Raw genomic sequence first — 19429 nt, 5'->3', positions numbered from 1 at the left:
GACGGGTTCAACGCGTGACGACGAACCAATGTTAACAACAAAGAGAATAAAGAACAGAAATCACACAGTCACCTTCACAGGTGCAGGAAAAAGCATTTGACAGAATCCAACACCCATTTCATTAAAAAAGGAAAAAACCCTTAAAACTAAAACAAAAACTCTCAGTAAAAATGTCCCTGATGCCCCAGGGGTCAAGAACCCGCCTGCCAGTGCTGGGGACAGCCTCCTGCCACAGGGCAAATGAAGAGCCCGCGTTCCCAGAGCCCGAGCCCTCCTGCCGCAGGAACTGGAGCCCGCGTTCCGAGAGCCTGAGCTCTCACAGGGGGAGCCACCCCAACCAGAAGCCCTCGCAGCGCGCCTCGAGCGTGGCCCCCACTCACTGCAGCTGGAGAGCGCCCGGGCACAGCCGTGAGGGCCCGGCACAGCCAAAAACAAAAGAAACACGTAAACAAAGCTTTAAAAGCCCAGCCACACAGGGACAGAGTGGAATTTCCTCAACATGATAACATCTGCAAGAACTCACTGCTAGCATCATGCTCGACCGTGAGACGCTCGATGCTTTTCCTCCACGATCGAGGGCAAGACAAGGGTGTCCACTCTCACTACTTCACACTTGACACTGTACCGGAGGGGGTTCTAGCTGGGGCAGCTGAGGCAAGAGAATGAATAAAAGGCATCTGGGTTGGAAAGAAGTTGTCTGTACTTGCAGATCACATGATTTTATATGTGAAACAATTCCAAGGAATACACTTTAAAAATATAAGAATAAACAAGTTCCACAAAGTTACAGGTTCCAAGATTAGGGAACAATTTTTGTTTTTCTTAACCTGAGCAATGACCCATCTAAAAACGCAATTAAAGGGTAGGGGACCAACAGAAACCACTGTGTATAAAACAAAAAAGCTACCAGGTCATGCTGCACAACACAGGAGGTGAAGCCAACGTTTTAGTGACAACCACAAATGCAGGGCGACCTTTAACAACTAAGAATCACTAGGTTGCACACCTGTAACTTGCGTAATATTGTGCATCAACTCTATCCCAACTTTCAAGAAAGCCTCGTTTACAGTGCCGCCAGAAAGAATAAAACACCCAGGAATCCGCTGAGACATGCAAAACTGTGAGTGCTGAAGACAAAACACTGCTGGAAGAAATGAAAGAGGACCTAAATGAACAGGAGGACATCCCATGTTCATCGATCAGAGAGACCGAACGTGGTCAAGATGGCAAAGAGCGTCTTCAAGCCGCTCCAAGTCCACGTGTCCCAAACGGTGCTCCGCCTGTGTCCCGCCCCCGCCCCCTTCCTGCGTGGCCCGGCTTTGGAACTGGGGCGCCCTCTGCCCCTGTGCTCAAGCTGGAGAGCCGTTTCTGGGCCCTCCTTCCAGAAGCCCAGTGACCCGAGTCCTGTGACTTCTGCTTGCTGGCTTCTCTTGGTGCTAATCGGGCCCCTTGTCTTTTCTTCTCTGCTGCTAACTTGCCTGGCTTCCTCTACCAGCCTCCTGGTGGGTGTTCTCACCTCCCTTTCACCTTCCCAGCACCAGTCAGCAGACCTGGTCCTATTCCTTCATGGCTGAAGCTCCCAGCGACTCAGGATCCCAGACACCTGAGGCCTGCGGCTCGGGCCCCTCCCAGCTGTGCACCCAGGCCTGCTCACACCCTCGCCTCGCCCTGTCCTCCCGCGCGCTGTCACTCTCCCCCCGCTGGCTCGCTGACCTCCTCTTCCTGGGGCGCTCCCGCCACTGTGAGTGTGTGCAGAGGGCCCCGGGTCCTGGGCTTCCTGACCGCTCAGGCTCCTCCTCCGTCAAGTGTGGCTGATCCTGGTCCTGCCACCTGAAGGCGATGGTGACCCCGGGCAGGGAACCAGAGGCCACCAGCACTGCTGCAGTCTGCTTCCCGAGACCGTGAGTCCCGTCCACGGTGGTTTTCCAGCAGTCCTGGCACACAGCAGGACTCAGACATGTCGGCTGAAGGCCTCAACAGGGGGACGACGGGCCGGTTCTGACCGCACCTTCAGAGGGTGATTTTGCAATGCTGGTGGGCCTCCCCCAAATCCCTTTGATGTATCTGAGACTTTTTCTCAAGACGCGAATCATTTATTCTGGTCTGAGAGGAAGAAAGAGGAAGGGGTGGCTGAGGGCGCCCCTGCAGAGACACAGCCCAAGAGTGGCCTCTACCTGACTGCTAAGGGGATCCAGCCCAGGGCTCGACTCCCAGCAGCAGGCAGCCTGGGAGGGACGCCTCCTCTCCGTCCGTGCCCGAGGGGTGCAGCCAGACAGAAGCTGCAGGGAGGCCCGGTCCTCGGGCAGGGACCAGCTCAGCCCACCACCATCCAGCCAGGTGCAGCGTCTCTGTCCACGGAAGCCCTGGCGCCCGCTGGCCTGTGCGGCCTTGGGCAGCGGGCTCAGCCCTGTGGGTGGGCATCTTTGCCAGCAGCCGCACCTTCCCAGAGGAGGAGGAAGCGCTGCCCGGGGAGGCGGGCACAGGAAGGGAACGGTGACGCAAACACAGGCGAGGCTCCCAAAGGCGTCAAGAGATAAAAAGCCAGTGTCTGCGTGGCGGAGCGGCTCAGCGAGCGGAGGACGGCCGCGCTCGCCCGCGATCCCTGCCCCCGCCGCCTGCCGGCCGCAGCCCTGGGGCTCAGGGCCTGTGCTCAGCGGCTGACCCGGGCCGCCGGGCCGTGGGCCGCCCCGGGACGGGCTCCCTCCCCGCCGCGTGGCCGCTAGTAGAAGTAGACGTGGAAGAGCACCATGAGCGACACCAGCAGGATCCCGCAGAGGCCGAGCACTTTGTTCCAGAAGGGCTGCTTCTGCGGCGCCTCCCGCTCCTCCGTCCCCTCCGCGTCACCGCGCGCCGTCCCTCCAGGCACGTCATTCTGCTCCGTCTCAGGCACGACCACCTCTTCCGGGGCCAGCTTGGGGCTGGGCAGCAACTCCAGGCCACAGAACACATCCCAGGCCTTCCAGAGGCAGCCCCTGGCCTCTATGAACGCGTCTGGAACCGAGGGGACGGGCAGGGTCAGGAGGCCGGCACACAGGGGGGTCCTCCTAGGGTCTTGTGTCTCGTGGGGAACCCTGAAGGGAGCCCAGGGGACCGGCTCCCGATGCGGGCAGCAAGCCTCAGCCCTGGCTGCGGAGCGCCTCCCACCAGCCTCGGGGGCACAGAGAGCGGGGCTGGGGGGCCACGCTCGCCTAGCATCAGCAGAGACTTCAGCTGGCCCAGAGCCCGGCTGGCACGCGGCAGGCCTCCCCTGCGGGCGCACACCGAGCCCAGCTCTGCAGGTCCGGGGCAAGAGGCTGCTCCTCGGAGGACAGAAGAGCCCGCTGCCCTGCTCTCTCTGCTCAGCAGCCCTGGGAGCGCATTCTCTAGGCACCACCAGCATCACGGCCTGACCCAAGGGCCTTCTGGGTCCTCGGAAGGGGAACTGGTGTTTTCTCCAGGAGCGGGGGAGGCCCAAGAATAGGCAAATTTCCATCCACATCTCTGGGCCAAATCAGTGAAACGCCTCCCTCTGGGGCTTAACCGTCCCTCCGGCGTCTGGCCGCTGCGGGCCCGCTCAGGCTCAGGTCAGCACCAGGGCCAGCTCCGCGCACAGGCGGGCGGGGAATGGCGCCCTCCCTGACGACAGCGAGCCGTCTCGGTGCAGCCCTGCGCAGTGACCTGTTCGCGTCTCATTCCCTCGGGCGGCGGCAGCACCAGATGTGTCCCGAGGCGGAGGCAGCACCGGAATCGCGGAACTCACCAGCCGGTGCTGCAGGGGCCTGTGTCGTGAGGGAGGGGCTGCCGCCGGGACCCGAGACAGAGAGCTGCCGCGGTAGCGGGAGGCCCGGCCCCTCAGATGCCGCCTCGCCGCCTGGCCCACAGGGGCTGACCCATCATGTGACCACAACCCAAGGGCTGTATGAAGGGAGGCGGGACGGGCCAGTGGCCAAGAGCGTGTGCTCGGGAGCCAGCCTGCCTGTGCCTGCCCTGCCCGCCCCACCGCTGCTGGGCTGCAGGGAGCTGGGGCAGACACTTCCTGGGTGGGCCTCCGTCTCCCCGTCCCTGGACTGGGGGTAACAGCAGCCCCTGTCACACACCGCGCCCGGCACATCCCACGCGCACGGCCAGCGCGCGCACCACCGTCATCACGGGAGCTGGGAGGGGCCCCAAGGGCACGCCCTGCACACGAGGCCTGAAGGGCAGCGTCCCCCGTCCCCCAGGGAGAGCGCTCCTAGAGCCTGGCACCCTCCAGAGACCCGGGTGTCAGGAGACGGTCCCTGGCAGGACTGTAGGCGGGGCGCCAGGAGGATGGCCCCCAGACACGCCCGCCACAGCGCCCCCTCCGCCCCCACCCCCCACCCTGGGCCCTTGCTGCAGACTCAGCGCTAATCCCGTTAGGCTTTATCCCACTTGCGTCAGTGCTTCAGGAGGTGCAGTCACCCTCCCCGTGGCCCCACACGCCTCTGACCCCCCTGCTGAGCGCTCTCCCCGGGGCCTCCTGGAGACCCCGACCCAAGCCTCTCCTGGACACTCTTCCTGCTGGGACTGAAACTCAGATGTCCACAGCGGTGTCCCTGGAGCCCTCGCGGGGGCAGCTGCCTGCTGCTCCTTGCAGACAATGCCCGCCCGCTCCCAGGAGCCTCTGGCTTGAACCGCTGTGAGAGGTGCCATGACCCACTGTCCCTCCCCCTCTCCCCCATCCTGAGACACGGTAATCCGTGCAGCTCCGTGCATCCCTCCCGCCCCACCGCAGACACTTCTAGGTCGCCAGACACTTCTGTTTCTCCGCCCCTCACTTTTGTACCAGACCCTCCCCTCCTCCCCCTGCACCTGCTGACACCTCCCACCTCCACATTCCGAGCCCAGAATCCCAGAGAGAGGCCTCAGAGGCATCGCGGGGCTTCCGCCTGGAGCCACTTCTGGGAGGGGGCGGGAGCAGGCCCCTCCTGTCGCTGGCTTCCGGCCTCCTTCTCACCTGGCTGTGCCTGGGGCTCAGGGGCCTTCACCTCTGCATCCTCGTCCAGGTCCACCCTTTCCTCCCGGCTGTTCCGCAAACTCCAACAGAGGCGGTGGAGCTGAGGGGGAAGAAGGGGCCTGTCACCACCAGGGCCCTATCGTCCGGGCGTACGGTGTCACCGCTGGGCACCAGGGCCTCCAGGGACTGAAGAGAGGTGTGGTCATTAGTTCCAATGAGGGAGGAAGGAAGGGGTGGGGTGGGGAAAGTGTGTGCTCGGGAACTCCGGGTTTCAGTTCTGGCCTCGCAAAGGGCGAGCTCAGTGTCCCGGGCTGGACACTGGGGCTATGAGGCACACGTTCAGCATGCCTCCCGGTGACGGATCCAGGAAGCTGTGCCCTCCAGGCTGGGAGAAGCGGCCCCTCACCGCGGGTCTGCTGCTCCTGGGTCACCCACAGGGCGGACCCAGGGGCTGATTTCCTGCCAGAAGAACCTCCTGGCTGTCAGAGACAAGCGCTCACACGCAGCCCAGGGGAGGCTTGACCTGCCTCATCTTGGGTACCCCATGGTCTGGCCTCAGCAGGACTCAGCTGCTCACAGTCAACAGGTGTCTGCGGGTGCAGAAAGGCAGGACCCCCCTCTTCCGGTCTGTTACTCTGTTATCTTCCTGAAAACACAGGTGGAAACTTTGGGAAGTAACAAAATCCAGGCTTTTTTTTTTTTTTTTTAAGGGTTGGGGTCAGTACTAAGTGAACATGTCCAACAAGTCTGTCCTGAAATAGGTTGTTATCTATTATACTGACTTCGGTATATTTGAATCTCAGCACCACCAGCACCCCACTCACCCAACCACGGCAGGGATGGGACTGACGCAGCCTGCCATCTTGGACCAAGACGGGACTCAGAGACGCCTGTCACTCACCCTGAGTGGCTTCCTGACGACGCCGTCCATCCACATGTGCCTTTTCAACCATGCGCTGAGCGCTGTGGCCCAGGCCGCGCACAGGGCAGAGAGAGCCTGGGCACGAGTGCGTCCCGCCTCTCCCAGAAGCACCCACCCAGACGCTGGCCTGGAAGCACAGCTCCCCCTTCCCCTCCCCGCCGTCCCGAGCGCCTGCACCGCTGGGCTGGAATCAGGTGTGCGGCTGCCCGAGCAACAGGCCAGACCAAACAGGTGCGGATACAAGGGCAGCAGCGAAGAGTCAGACAAGCTGCCGTCAAGACCCTGTGCGACCGGCCGGAGCGCGGGCCAGCACCTGAGCTTCTCCACGTGCAGGGAGCAAGGCAGGGGCACGGCGGGGGGCGGGCGGGGGGCGGGCTGTCCTGGGCTTGCGGGCCATCCTCTCCACTTGCTCTGCCCCAGTCCCTGGGGCTCTGGGCGTGAGAGAGGAACGGAGCAAGCAGAACTGCAGCGCAGAGTCGGCCAGAGCAGAGGCATCTTCCCCGTCCCCTGCTCTCATCCAGGCCCCTCTCCCTCCGAGCGCCTCCTTCCCCAATCTCATCCTGGACACCCAGGACCTTCCCTGCTGCCCTCCGACTCCACCAAGCCCCTGGGGAGTCCTGCTGGGCCCGCCGGCCAGGCCCATGCACGTGACACACGGCAGTCTGCTCAGGCCCACCGGGGCTGCCGGCTAGGTTTGGAGTCATGGACAAGTGACCACACTCCTCTGAGCCCAGGCGTTTTATGTTCCAAATAGAGTGGCGGACACCTCCTCCTGGGCAGGGCAAGTGGCCGGACAAGGAGAATGGGGCGTGCAGGCCGCTGGCCATAGCTCTGCGGGCATTACTTTCCCGCCCCCCCCCCCCCACCTGCACCCCCACTCGCCAGGCGGGCAGCAGCCGGGATGACCCTGATTATATTAACTCACACTGGAGTGAGCGACCTCAGCACTTCACAGAAAATTTGTATTTTAAAAGGCAAACATCTCACTCTTGGTAAATACTTCATTGGAGGATTGTCAGAAAGCCTTTTAGATCAGCTCTGCATTTAAGGCAAGGAGTTACTTGCCTTTTTCTGGCCCGTCCATCACCCCCACCCCTAGCCCTCCCGCTTCTAAAAACTACGCAGAACCTTCAGCCGCTTCTGTCCCAAGCTGTTCCCAGGACGTGGGGGCTGCAGGCTGACCCCGGAGCTCGCCCAGAGCGGCACTCACGTGTTTGTCTGGAATCGGCACGGTGAACATGGAGATGCCCAGGACGGTGACAAGACTGATGGCGAAGAGGATCATGGCGAAGTAGAGGTAGTGCACGCCGCAGATGATCCGGGGGCACTTCCTGTTCACGGAGCAGGTCCAGGGCCCGTAGGCAAACTCGGACACCATGCGACAGGAGCCGATCACAAGGCCGCTGGCCAGCCCCCAGAAGGCGCCCTGACAGAGGGGGAGCCCGAGTCACCGGGAGCACGGCGGCGCCAAGACGAGTCGTCCGGCTCTGAAGCTAACCCGGCACAACAAGGCCTTCACGCACCCCGCAGAGCCGTCGCAGCACCGGGGACACCACCTCCCAGGGCTGAACAAAGACCCGAGAGGCGCCCACACTCTATCAAGTCTGTCGGAGAACCCAGGGAATACTGCGAATACTGGAGACACTTCTAAGTCAGACGATGAAGACGCAGCTCAGACACAGTGTCCAAGACCTCAGTCCTCGCTGCTGCAGTAGGGGCACCTCCATCTCCCCAGCTACTCAGGCACAGACCCCAGGAGACATCCCTGGCTCCTCTCCTTCCAGCCTGCCCTACCACCGATCCATCAGCAAGTGATGCTGCCGTTCCCATGGAGACCACCTCCGCCGCCTCTCACACGGGGGGACTCCCTTCCCGGTCTCTGCTTGCCCACAGTCCAAGGAGCCCGAGTGAGCGCTTCAAAGCGTGGGTCAGGGATTGCCCTGCCTCTGCGGAAGCCCTTGTGGCTTCTCCTGGCCGCCCTGAGGAGCAAGGCGCACCTGCTCAGCTGACCTCATGGGCTCCGCCCCCCGGCGGCGCACTGCGGCCACCACGCCTGCCCTCTGCCTGCTGCCGGGCCTTCGCACGTGCCCTTCTTCCTGCTTCGGTCTCTCCCCAGAGCTAGGTGGTTCTGGCTCACCCTTCAGGACTCAGGTTCTGGGTCACTTTCTTAGGAGAAGTCTTCTCCCACTAGCGTGGCTAACGTCCTGGTGCCCCACGCCCTGTCGCCAGCATCTGCCCTGCTCACCTCCATGATACTCCTTTACTTCCCACCTTCCCCTTCTTTACTTTTAAGCAGCGCTACTCCACTCTCAGAAATCTTATCTGCTCACTGGGCGTCATCTGTCTCCTCCCCCTTACACCTGGGCTTGGAGCCAGTCTCAGGGACGGCTGGATGTCGGGGGAGGCAGAGGATTCAGTGTGTGGCAAGAGTCTTGGAGAAAGAGCTGAAGCCAAAGGCCAGGTGGGTGGTCCACAGGACCCGTTTATTGAAGGAGGCGTGCGGAAAAGGGAAGATCGGGGAACAGATGAGGGTGAGAGAGAAGGCCTGGAGAAGTTCTCCAGGCCAAGGAAGGGGCCCATAATACGCTGTAACCTTGCACCAGGGTAGCCGGAGAGCCACTGACAAGCTCCCCAGGTCCCCTTGGTGCCAAGCCCCAACACCCCGAGTGACTCAGAGGTGGGAGGCAGATCGTCCTGGCCGCCTGCTCCTCTTGCCCGCACCCCTCCCAAGCGACCACAGGGAGGAGCCTTTCCAGAACCCAGATGCCCCCTCACCCTATTCTCGGTGCTAAACTGTGTCCTGGTGAGCTGAGTCATGGTTTGGTGGTAAAGAATCCACCTGCCAACGCACGAAACTCAGGTCTCATGTGGGTTTAATCCTTGGGTCGGGAAGATCTCCTGGAGTAGGAAATGGCAACCCAGTGCAGCATTCTTGTCTGGAAGATCCCATGGACAGAGGAGCCTGGTGGGCTACAGTCTACGGGGGTCACAAAGAATGAGACACAGCTGAGCGACTGAGCGTGCACCCACAAGGTGAGCAGAGCAGGAAGCACTAGCCAACTGGCTGGAGGCCTGAACACCTGGCGTGAGCCTGCAGGAAGCAGCAGCCAGATGCAGGTGGACAAAGACACTCACGGCAAAGTAAAGAGTCCGTGGGGAAGGAGAGGGGCCACGAAGGGCAGGGGACAGGCAGTCAGCACCGCACGTGACCAGCAGTGGCCGGGCCCGGGGGCTGCACACGGAGAGGCCAGGGCCGGTGGGCAGGCAGGAGCCAGGTCTCAGAGGCGCTGTGCTCAGAACTCGTGTAAGTCAGATGTGACTCAACTAACAGGTGAAAATGTTCTGGCAAACCGTGCTTCCAGTCTTACGGGTGAAATGACTGACCCATTAGTTGGGATCTTTATCTGGTTTTACATGTGATGGAAGAGACGGTCTTCGTGCAGGGAAGGTGGCAGGAGCCCGGGACTGAACATCCCCCTGAGCGTCGGACATCTCTGAGCAGGAAAGCCTCCTCACGCAGAGGCAACGGCAGAGGGCCCTCCTGTGGCTAGACAAGCGTGCCGGAGGGTCCCGCGTGCTCTGCCCCGCGCGTGGCACGGCTGGGGGTGATGGCCTTGGAAGCGCGCAGAGCCTGCCTCCCGCCAGCCCACCCCCGCGGGTGGGCCACCTACCTGCTCAGTGACCCTCTTGCAGAACACGGCCAGCAGGAACAGGGCAGCCACGGGGGGCGTCAGGTAGCTCAGAACCGTGTGCATGTACTCGAAGAGTAGCTCCCTGTGGGCCACTTGCAGGGCGGGGACCCAGGCGATGGAGACAGCAAGTAGGACGATGACGAAAAACCTGCGGGCCAAGCGCACGTCAGCGGCGACTTCATGAATGTGTGCTGTTGCTGCTGCTTACCCTGCCAATAAAGTATCTGCCAAGCATAAACTACGAGCTCCTTCTAATTACTCCTTAGGTCACACTCGGATGCCCGCTCCTCAAGGGTGGCAGAGGAGACAGCCATACCCCTAAACGCGAACAGGACCCGAGGGTTCTTAAAACCCCTTCAACTTCTGGACTGGATCGTGGGTAGATTTTCATCACATTTGGAGGGTGTGTCTTGAGGTGGTCATGCTTAAAATATACAATACATGGAAAATGCTACTTTCTTGAGGGATAACACATTTCTAAAAATTTCAAATGGAACAGTAATGCACCTGATTTTAAAGATTGGTATAGGCGTCCCTTAAGCCCTTGGTTGCTCATGCGGGACAAAACTACCCAATAGTCCATAACGAGCAACTGGTGGAAGACACAAAAGGCTGAGCAAAGGTTTCATTGCCTGCAGAGGTAACCGCAGAGGGCTCTTCAGTGAAAGCCCTGAAGAGCCATGCCTTGGAAGCCGAGAGCACGTCCCGGGACTAAGAACTGGCTGCACAACTACAGAAAACTGAAGCAGAGTCCCACTAACCAAGCACAGAAGCCAGGCCCCCTCTGCATCAACCTGGGCGGGATGGGGAGGGAGGAGGGAGGGAGGCTCAAAAGGGAGGGGAGATATGGATACCCACGGCTGATTCACTGAGGTTTGACAGAAAACAACAAAATTGTGTAAACCGGTTATCCTTCAACAAAAAATAAATTAATTAAAAAAATAGGCCTCCATAAGTTTAAGGGGATCAGCTAGGAATTTACCCGCATACTTGAACAAAAGCCAATATTCTTCAGAGGAACATGATCCAGAATTTCTACTATTACCTACAATGTTAGGTATATAATAAACCTTTCTAGGCATGGGGAGAAGTAAGAGAATGTAAGCTATAGTCAAGGAAAACAGAGGTCAATAGAAATCAACCCCAAGATGGCTCAGGTATTAAAATGAGCAGACAAGGACTTCAAAGCAACTACTATAGTTATCTTAAAGGATTTAGAGGAAATTATAGTTGCGAGTGAACAGATGGGAAATCAAGACAGAACATGGAATACTAGAAAAAAATTTAAAAGGAAACAAACAGATACTCCAGAACTAGAATTCCAGTTGAAAATATGAAATGAAAAATTCACAGATTGGCCTTAACAGTAGATTGGAAACGGCAGAAGAAAGGGCCAATATCCTCAAGGGAGACAAGAAAATCAAAACTGAAGAACGGAGAAAAAAAATGTTTAAAAATAAACAGTGCCTCAGTGATCTCTGGGACAGTGTCAAAAGGGCTAATGTGCGATAGCAGAAGCCGGGCGCAGCGGACAAACATGCAGAGAGATGATGGCCAACGATCTCCCAGATCTGGTGAAAGCCGTTAATTTACAGATTAAGAATGTCAGCAAAACCCAACCAGCACATCCATGACAAAAGTGCTGAAAACCAAAAATGAAGAGAAAATTGTGGAAGCCCAGGAAAGAAGACGCGTTACATACACAGAGCAGTACTATGAATTACAGACGACTTCTGATCAGAAGGAAGAGGGACTCAGACACCCTTAACAGCACTAAAAATTGAACTGAAAACGGACAAACGAGCTGATAAACACTTTTCCAAAGAAGATATTCAAATGGCCAACAGGTACATGAAAAGGTGCTCAACATCACTAATCAGGGAAAGGCAAAAAACTACAATGAGATACCATCTCATACCTGTTAGAAGGCCTGTTATCAAAAAGACAAGAGATGACAAGTGCTGGTAAGGATGTGGAGAAAAGGGAACACTCGTGGACTGCTGGTGCAGCCACTATGGAAAACAGGATGGAGGTTCCTCAAGAAACTGAAAGCAGAACTACAGTTCAGGTTAGTTCAATTAGTCGCTCAGTCGTGTCTGACTCTTTGAGACCCCATGGACTGCAGCACGCCAGGCCTCCCTGTCCATCACCAACTCTCAGAGCTTACTCACACTCTTGTCCATCGAGTTGGTGATGCCATCCAACCATCTCATCCTCTGTCATCCCCTTCTCCTCCCGCCTTCAATTTTTCGCAGCATCAGGATCTTTTCCAACGAGTCAGTTCTTCACATCAGGTGGACAAAGTATTCGAGTTTCAGCTTCAACATCAGTCCTTCCAATGAATATTCAGGACTGATTTCCTTTAGGACTGACCGGTTTGATCTCCTTGCAGTCCAAGAGACTCTCAAGAGTCTTCTCCAACACCACAATTCAAAAGCATCAATTCTTCATTGCTCAGCTTTCTTTCTAGTCCAACTCTCACATCCATACATGACTACTGGAAAAACCATAGCCTTGACTAGACAGACTTTTGTCATCAAACTAATGTCTCTGCTTTTTAATATGCTGTCTAGGTTGGTCATAGCTTTTCTTCCAAGGAGCAAGTGTTTTTTAATTTCATGGCTGAAGTCACTGTCTGCAGTGATTTTGGAGCCCAGAAAAATAAACTCTTTCACTGTTTCCACTGTTTCCCCATCTATTTGCCACGAAGTGATGGGACCGGATGCCATGATCTTAGTTTTCTGAATGTTGAGTTTTAAGTCAGCTTTTCACTCTCTTCTTTCACTTTCATGAAGAGGCTCTTCTTCACTTTCTGCCATAAGGGTGGTGTCATCTGCATATCTGAGGTGATTGATATTTCTCCCGGCAATCTTGATTCCAGCTTGTGCTTCATCCAGCCTGGCATTTCACATGATGTGCTCTGCATATAAGTTAAATAAGCAGGGTGACAATATACTGCCTTGATATACTCCTTTCCTGATCGGGGAACCAGTCTGCTGTTCCATGTCCAGTTTTAACTGTTGCTTCTTGACCTTCATACAGATTTCTCAGGAGGCAGGTAAGGTGGTCTGATATTCTCATCTCTTTCAGAATTTTCCACAGTTTATTGTGACCCACACAGTCAAAGGCTTTGGCATAGTCAATAAAGCAGAAGGAGATGCTTTTCTGGAACTCTCTTGCTTTTTTGACGACCCAGCGGATATTGACAACCTGATCTCTGGTTCCTCTGCCTTGTCTATATCCCACTTACACATCTGGAAGTTCACGGTTCATATACTGTTGAAGCCTGGCTTGGAGAATATTGAGCATTACTTCGCTAGTGAGTGAGATCAGTGCAAATGTATGGCAGTTTGAACATTCTTTGGCATTGCCCTTCTTTGGGACTGGAATGAAAACTGACCTTTTCCAGGCATGTAGCCATTGCTGAGTTTTTTAAAATTTGCTGGCACATTGAGTACAGCACTTTAACAGCATCATCTTTTAGGATTTGAAATAGCTGAACTGGAATTTCATTGCCTCCACTAGCTTTGTTCATAGTGATGCTTCCTAAGGCCCACTTGACTTCACATTCCAGGATGTCTGACTCTGGGTGAGTGATCAGACAATTGCAGTTATCTGGATCATTAAGATCTTTTTTATATAGTTCCTCTGAGTATTCTTGCCACCTCTTCTTAATATCGTTTGCTTCTCTTAGATTCATACCATTTCTGTCCTTTATTGTCCCCATCTTTGCATGAAATACCACATGACCTGGCAATTCCACTTCTGGGTATATATTGAAAGGAAACATGGACCACTATCTTGAAGACATCACTGTACACTTTACACTGTTTATAATAGCCAAGTCACAGAAAAAGCCTAAGTGTTTATCAACAGATGAATGAATAAAGAATATGTGGTATGTACACAGCCTTTTTTTTTCTTTTTTCCTCCCACACCTCAAGGCATGTGAGATCTCAGTTCCCTGGCCAGGGATTCAACCTGAGCCCCCTGCATTGGAAGCACAGAGTCTTAACCACTGGACCACCAGGGAAGTCACTCTATTATTTGTTTTCTGTTCAACCTACCTTTCACTTAATTTTTACTCTTCTGACTTCTTTTGGGCTAATCAAATATTTTACTGGCTACTTCATATTTTACTAACTTGTTACACGTCCTTGAACTGTCCTTCTTTTGTTCAATCTAGAGGCCGCACATGCCGCAGTCTGGTACCAGAGAACTTGAGACTATTTACAGTCCATGGTGCGTGTTCTGCTCCCGTGTTGCTGTTCCCACAGACGCTTTTCCTTACCGATGTCAGCACTCGCTCTCTTCATTCCCCATACACTTACCTTTATGGCACTCTCCATCGTCCTCTGAAGGTCGATTCTTCCATCCAGGTTATTTTCCTGCAGCCTAAGACTCCCCTTTGGTATCTCTTCTCATGAAATTCCAATGTAATACATCCCCTCAACTTGCATTTACCAGGAGACATGTTGGTTTCACTTTCACTCCGGAGGCTGTTTTGACGGGTATTGATCTCAGGTGGGCAGTCTCTTCCTAGCACTTGAGAATGTCATTCCACTGTCTCCTGGCTCCCACAGTTTCTGTTGAAAACTCCACTGTCAGTCTCTTCGCCGCTCCTTTGAAGGTGATGAGCTTCACCTCCTTCTGGCTGCTCTAAAGCTCTTCTGCTCCACCTGCAGCAGTGCCACCACTCTCTGGTCTGGGTATGGTCTCCTTTGCATTCATCCTGCCTGAGATTTGTGCAATTTCCTGCATCTCTGGATAGTTGTCCAGATATTTGGAACATTCTTGGTTGTTATATTTTCAAAATTGCTTCTACAGTTACACATATATAATTCCAATGACATAATATATTATATTCATCTGTGTTCCACCTGTATCTTCTTTTTTTTCCTGCATGCTTTATTCTGGATATTGTTGACTGGTCGATTTTTAAGCCACTTACTGTGTCTTCTGCTTCAGCCAATCACTTGTTAACCCACCAGATTTTTTTTTTTTTTTTAATTCATTTGTTTGGCTGCATCAGGTTTTAGCTGCAGCACTCAGGATCTCTGCGTAACGCAGGACCTTTCATGGCACATGGGCTGAGCTACCCTGAAGCATGTGGGATCTCAGTTCCCTGGCCAGGGATCAAACCTGCCTCCCCTGCATTGCGAGGGGGATTCTTAACCACTGGATGAGCAGGGAAGTCCCCACCACCGAGTTCCTAATTTCAGACACTTATTTTTCAATTCTAGACCTTCTCATTTTTACAAATTATAATTCTTTAGGAAAATTCCCAATTCTTTCCATCTATTTTGTACATCTTTCCATCTATTTTCTTGTACATATTAATCATGGTTATTTCAAAGTCTTCGTTAGCTTCACCTGTAGGTCTACTTTTATTTATATGATACATTTGACTTTACACAGATGGTCGTATAAAAACAGTGGTAAGGAGGGACACTCTTTCCTTGTTTCTTTCTAGCTCCACTAGACACGACTTGATTTTTAGGATGATACAGACATATTTTACTGGGTTGAAAGGTACCTATTTTATGAAATAGTTTTTCATCATCTGAATATATATGATTTTTCTCTTTTGATCTATTAATATAGTCAGTTATATTACCACATTTTCTAATATTGAACCACTCTTGCACTCCTGAGAAATAATCACAGTTGGCATGAGATGTCATTCTTTTAGCATTCTTTTAGTATTTTGTTGGATTTGTGTCCACTATTTTACTATTTTTGCACTGGTATTTAACAGTGAGAGGAGGCTTTAGTTTTAATTTCTTCTGTGCTGTACTTGTTAGGTTTTGACATCAATATCTTGAGCTTTATAAAATGAATATGTCTTCTCTTTCTCCCCATGTTCCAAAACAATTTACATAAAACTAATATCTGTTTCTTAAAGTTTCTCACAAAAGTGCTTTTTAAAGAGTGAAATCAAAATGTCACAGCAAACTCAATTTGCAGGGGTCACACAGATAAGACAGTGAGCAAGAGGCGCAGAATGAAGAGAGCATTTGAGGTTCAACGCAGGCCAAGTTCAGTGTGTGGGGGCTCGAGGTGGGTCACGCTATGCAAGGTGACAAGGCCCAGGTCTACACGTTCGTACCCGTCTTATGCCCAGCATTTGTGGCCTCCTGGTTGATGGTGTAGCCCTGAGATGGGTAAGTTCTGCTTACCACGTGGTCAGGCAGACCAGCTCCCTTTTCTGAGTCACTATCCCCGATTTGTATAGTAAGAACAAGAACTAAAATTTACCTTTAAAGGCTGTCCTGAGGACTGAAAGAGATACTGGAATAATGAACACACACTCGTTCATAAGGACTACTTTGGGGGTATGTTAATAAACTATGCTCATTATCACTGTGCTCACCACTTAAATTTTCTCCCAAGTGGAAACAATTTCCTTTGTGATTATAAAAACAATACATCTTCATTGCACAACTGCAACAAAAACCAAACAGCACCATACCATATGTAAAAACGTAACTCTATACACAGTTCAGTTCAGTCACTCAGTCATGTCCGACTCTTGGCGACTCCATGGACTGCAGCACGCCAGGCCTCCCTGCCCATCACCAACTCCCGGAGTTTACCCAAACCCATGTCCGTTGAGTCGGTGATGCCATCCAGCCATCTCATCCTCCGTCGTCCCCTTCTCCTCCCACCTTCAATCTTTCCCAGCATCAGGGCCTTTTCTATTGAGCCAGTTCTGAGAGCCTAAATGTGCCACGTAATGACTTATTGGGGGCATCATTTCACTGACGGCAGAAACTCGTGAGATGAGAGGAATACCTCACCTTCCTGTTATCATGAGCTCCTTTTCGGTGGCCATCGGCCGGATACGGGGGTAGATGTCCATGGTGAACACAGCACTGGCACCACTGTAAACAGCAGTCAGGGAGGACATGAGCGAGGCCCAGAGGGCAGACACCACCAAGCCTCGAACACCTGCAAGAGAGGAACGCGTCCTGGGCCACCAGCGCCCCCGGCCGCCCAGGAGGTGCCTAAGGCCTGCTGAGGAGCACTCCCACGCGCTGCATTGTGCTCAGGGTGGCAGCCCATCTAAGACGGATCGGTGCACGACGTCTGCCCTTGCTCCGTAACAAGCCTCGCAGTCTCCTGCTGAGTCCCCGTGTAGTAACCAGGGCGGTCACTTTGGACATTGGTCTGACGACCCCCCTGCAGCCCTGTGGAAAAGAAACCACTGCTGTCCCCTTTAACAGAGGAGACCCAGCGGACCAGACCATTAAGCACGTGACACAGCTCCCGGGCCTCACCGTTCCCATCTGCAAGGCAGGTTTAAGAGCACCTCCCACACAGGGCTGTTGGGAAGGTGAAGACAAGGCCCAACACTGGGCAAGTACTCGACAACGCCAGCTGTCACCATGACAAGCTCAGCTTCTGACCGGAAAGGCTGCTCAGTGGCAGGGACTTTGGTGAGCGAGGCCCTCGTGCAGTCAGGAGAGGCTGGGGGTGGGGGGTAACACCCCCCGCCCCCGCCGATTCAGCGGGGACGTGGGCCAGGCCAGGCAGCCCTCCCGGCGCCCCACGGCCCAGGCCGCAGCCCCGGGGCGCAGACAAAGGCGCAGGTGGAGAAGCCAGGTGATGTGCGTCCTGAGCCGTGGGGCGGCTGCTGCTTCCTCAGTGGGAGTCCGTCTACATTGTATTTTAGGGGAATCAACGTCTCCCTGCTGTTGGCCTGCTGGTACACAAAGCTACTGTGGAATTTAAGAAGGCTGTACTCTTGGCTCAGCTCCTCTGGAGGTGGGGAAGAAGGTGAGAGGAGAGCCACCCCTCTGCCGTCCCACTGGCCCGAGTTCCCTGCGAGCAGGATGCCGCCTTGCTCCCCTCTGTGTCTCCACGAACCATCCGCAGTGGCGGGGTGGGGAGGGTACAGGCTCAGCGGGGAAGGCTCCCAGAGGGCCACCCCCTACTCTGTGCAAATGCTGGTGAGACCGGAGAGCTCAAGTGAGGAAGCAAGAGGAGGCCCCGAGGCTCCAGCGACGCGGAGGGCCTCTGCCACAGCCTCCGCCTCCCCTGGGGCCCTCACTCCGGACCGCCCGCTCCCGGCCCGGGCGCAGCTCCAAAGCTTACCGCTGGGCAGCAGCTCTGCCACCAGCAGGGGGTAGGCGATGGCGGTGCAACTGGCGCGGATGCCACAGTGCTTCTTACACTCTGAAGGCACAACACACGCCACCTTATCTGCAAAGAGACACACAGTCACACCAGCATGGGGGCCCCGGCTCACCAGGAGCTTGGGGTGGAGGTCGGGGAGTCGGGGCTTCTGCCAGTTCACTGCTTAACTCGAAGCCAGTCCTGCGACCCCAGCAAGCCTTCTGGTGACCCAGTCGGGCGTTGGAAAAGCAAACTATGATTCAACCTCACACTGACTGAAGGGCCACTCTTGACCTGACTCCCTTCATCTCGCAGGGACTGTTGTTTCAGAGGGTTTGGGGAGAGATGTGGACAGAGGCAAGTAAATGGGGGAAAGTGATAGGCCATCGAGAGCTTAAATGACGGATAAAATGCCACCACTTGGGAGAAAAGCAGGAACAAGGGGTCAGCGTGGACTAGAACGAGGCAGGCAGGCCTGGGTTTACTCGGAGAGCAAGCAGTTTCACAGGGAGGTCGGGAGAGAATGTGAAAACCAAGGAGCAGCTTTTCCTCTGCCCAGCCCCTGCCCCCCGGGGCGAGCAGGCTCCCAGCCCCCATCGGTGTGGTCCGAGAAGAGCCCCCAGGACCCTGGCCATTCTGGACACACCTTCCCCCACAGGGACCAGTCCCTGCCGCTCAAGTGGGCTTGCTGAGACTCCCCTGGCATTTATGCCCAGGCGCAGAAAGGAAGCATTCTTCCCGGGGCTTTCTGGGCTGGAGGGTGGAAATCTGGCTCCGCTGGTCACAGCAGAGAGACTTCGAGAACACCAGCCTGAAGGAGCTAAAACGCTCATCGTTCCCAATCTGGAGCCCGAGCTAACACAGGGCCACCACAGCAGACCAGACTGATGGACCAGCACGTGGGGTGTGCAAACCCCGCTCAGGCCGCCTGAGACCCAGAGTCCAGGCCAGAGGCCTTTGCCTTACTGGAAAGCCACCCTCTCCCAGGAAGCGGGCAGAGGCCCAGCTTTTGTGCTGAGCACCTCTCTGGCTTTATTCAAATCCCAGGCGTGTGGATGCCATCACGAGGTCTGGCTCTTTCTAGGACTGAGGACAAGTGGTCCCGACCCCTCGCCTCCCCACCCTGGTGCAGGCCCCAGGGCAATCCACAGCTCTGCTCACCTGGTGGGGAGGAGAGGTGGGGGGCGGGCGGGGGCGGGCGGCTCTTCCTGCGTCCTGCCGCCCTCCACCACCACCCCAGCCACCTCTAGAGTCCAGGAGTCGCGGGACTTTGCCCAGTCTCCCTCCTCAGTAGGTGGGGTGGTCTGCGCCATGCAGGGGGGCTGCGGAGGCAGGGCCGCCAAGCCCAGGGCACTCTGGGGGCCTGGAGAGCACGCAGGAGGGGACTATTTTCTTTTTTTATACAGTCTACAGACTTTTTTTTTTAACGCGGATCATTTTTTTAAGTCTTTACTGAATGTGTTATGATACTGCTTCGGTTTTACGTTTTGGTTTTCTGGCTGAGAGGCACCGGGGATCTCAGCTCCCTGGCCAGGGACCGAACCCAAGCTGGAGGGCAGAATCTTAGCCACTGGGCCACCAGGCAAGTCCCATGGGGCCTGTTTGCTAACCTCGGAGGAGGCACCGCCCGTGAGGCTCCAGAAAGAGCCACCTCACAGCCAGAGCGCAGAGCTGGGATGCTGAGGCGGAGCACGCCTCTCTGCTGGGACTGGAAGGGGTCAGCAGTGAGAGCAGCACGTCTCC

At 55.2% G+C, this 19429-nt stretch overlaps 1 protein-coding gene and 1 non-coding gene across 2 annotated transcripts in view; both read right to left on the bottom strand.

The window, feature by feature from the left end:
• Window positions 1-2719: 2719 nt before the first annotated feature.
• Window positions 2720-19429, bottom strand: part of LOC136146025 (sodium/glucose cotransporter 1-like) — a gene marked incomplete at its 5' end in the record, with an annotated part of 46811 nt that continues 30101 nt past the window's right edge. Inside the window, 6 exons of the mRNA XM_065904846.1 lie at window positions 2720-2991; window positions 4955-5054; window positions 7087-7302; window positions 9548-9716; window positions 16369-16519; window positions 17666-17773. Of these exons, the coding sequence (XP_065760918.1) occupies window positions 2720-2991; window positions 4955-5054; window positions 7087-7302; window positions 9548-9716; window positions 16369-16519; window positions 17666-17773 (1016 nt within the window). The remainder of the gene's footprint in view (window positions 2992-4954; window positions 5055-7086; window positions 7303-9547; window positions 9717-16368; window positions 16520-17665; window positions 17774-19429) is intronic.
• TRNAG-UCC (transfer RNA glycine (anticodon UCC)) lies at window positions 13529-13601 on the bottom strand. The gene has a single exon. It is a non-coding gene; the product is annotated as a tRNA-Gly (tRNA).

This window comes from Muntiacus reevesi, chromosome 13 (assembly GCF_963930625.1).
Source record: "Muntiacus reevesi chromosome 13, mMunRee1.1, whole genome shotgun sequence".
Taxonomy (NCBI): domain Eukaryota; kingdom Metazoa; phylum Chordata; class Mammalia; order Artiodactyla; family Cervidae; genus Muntiacus; species Muntiacus reevesi.
This window is presented reverse-complemented; position numbering and strand designations above follow the sequence as displayed.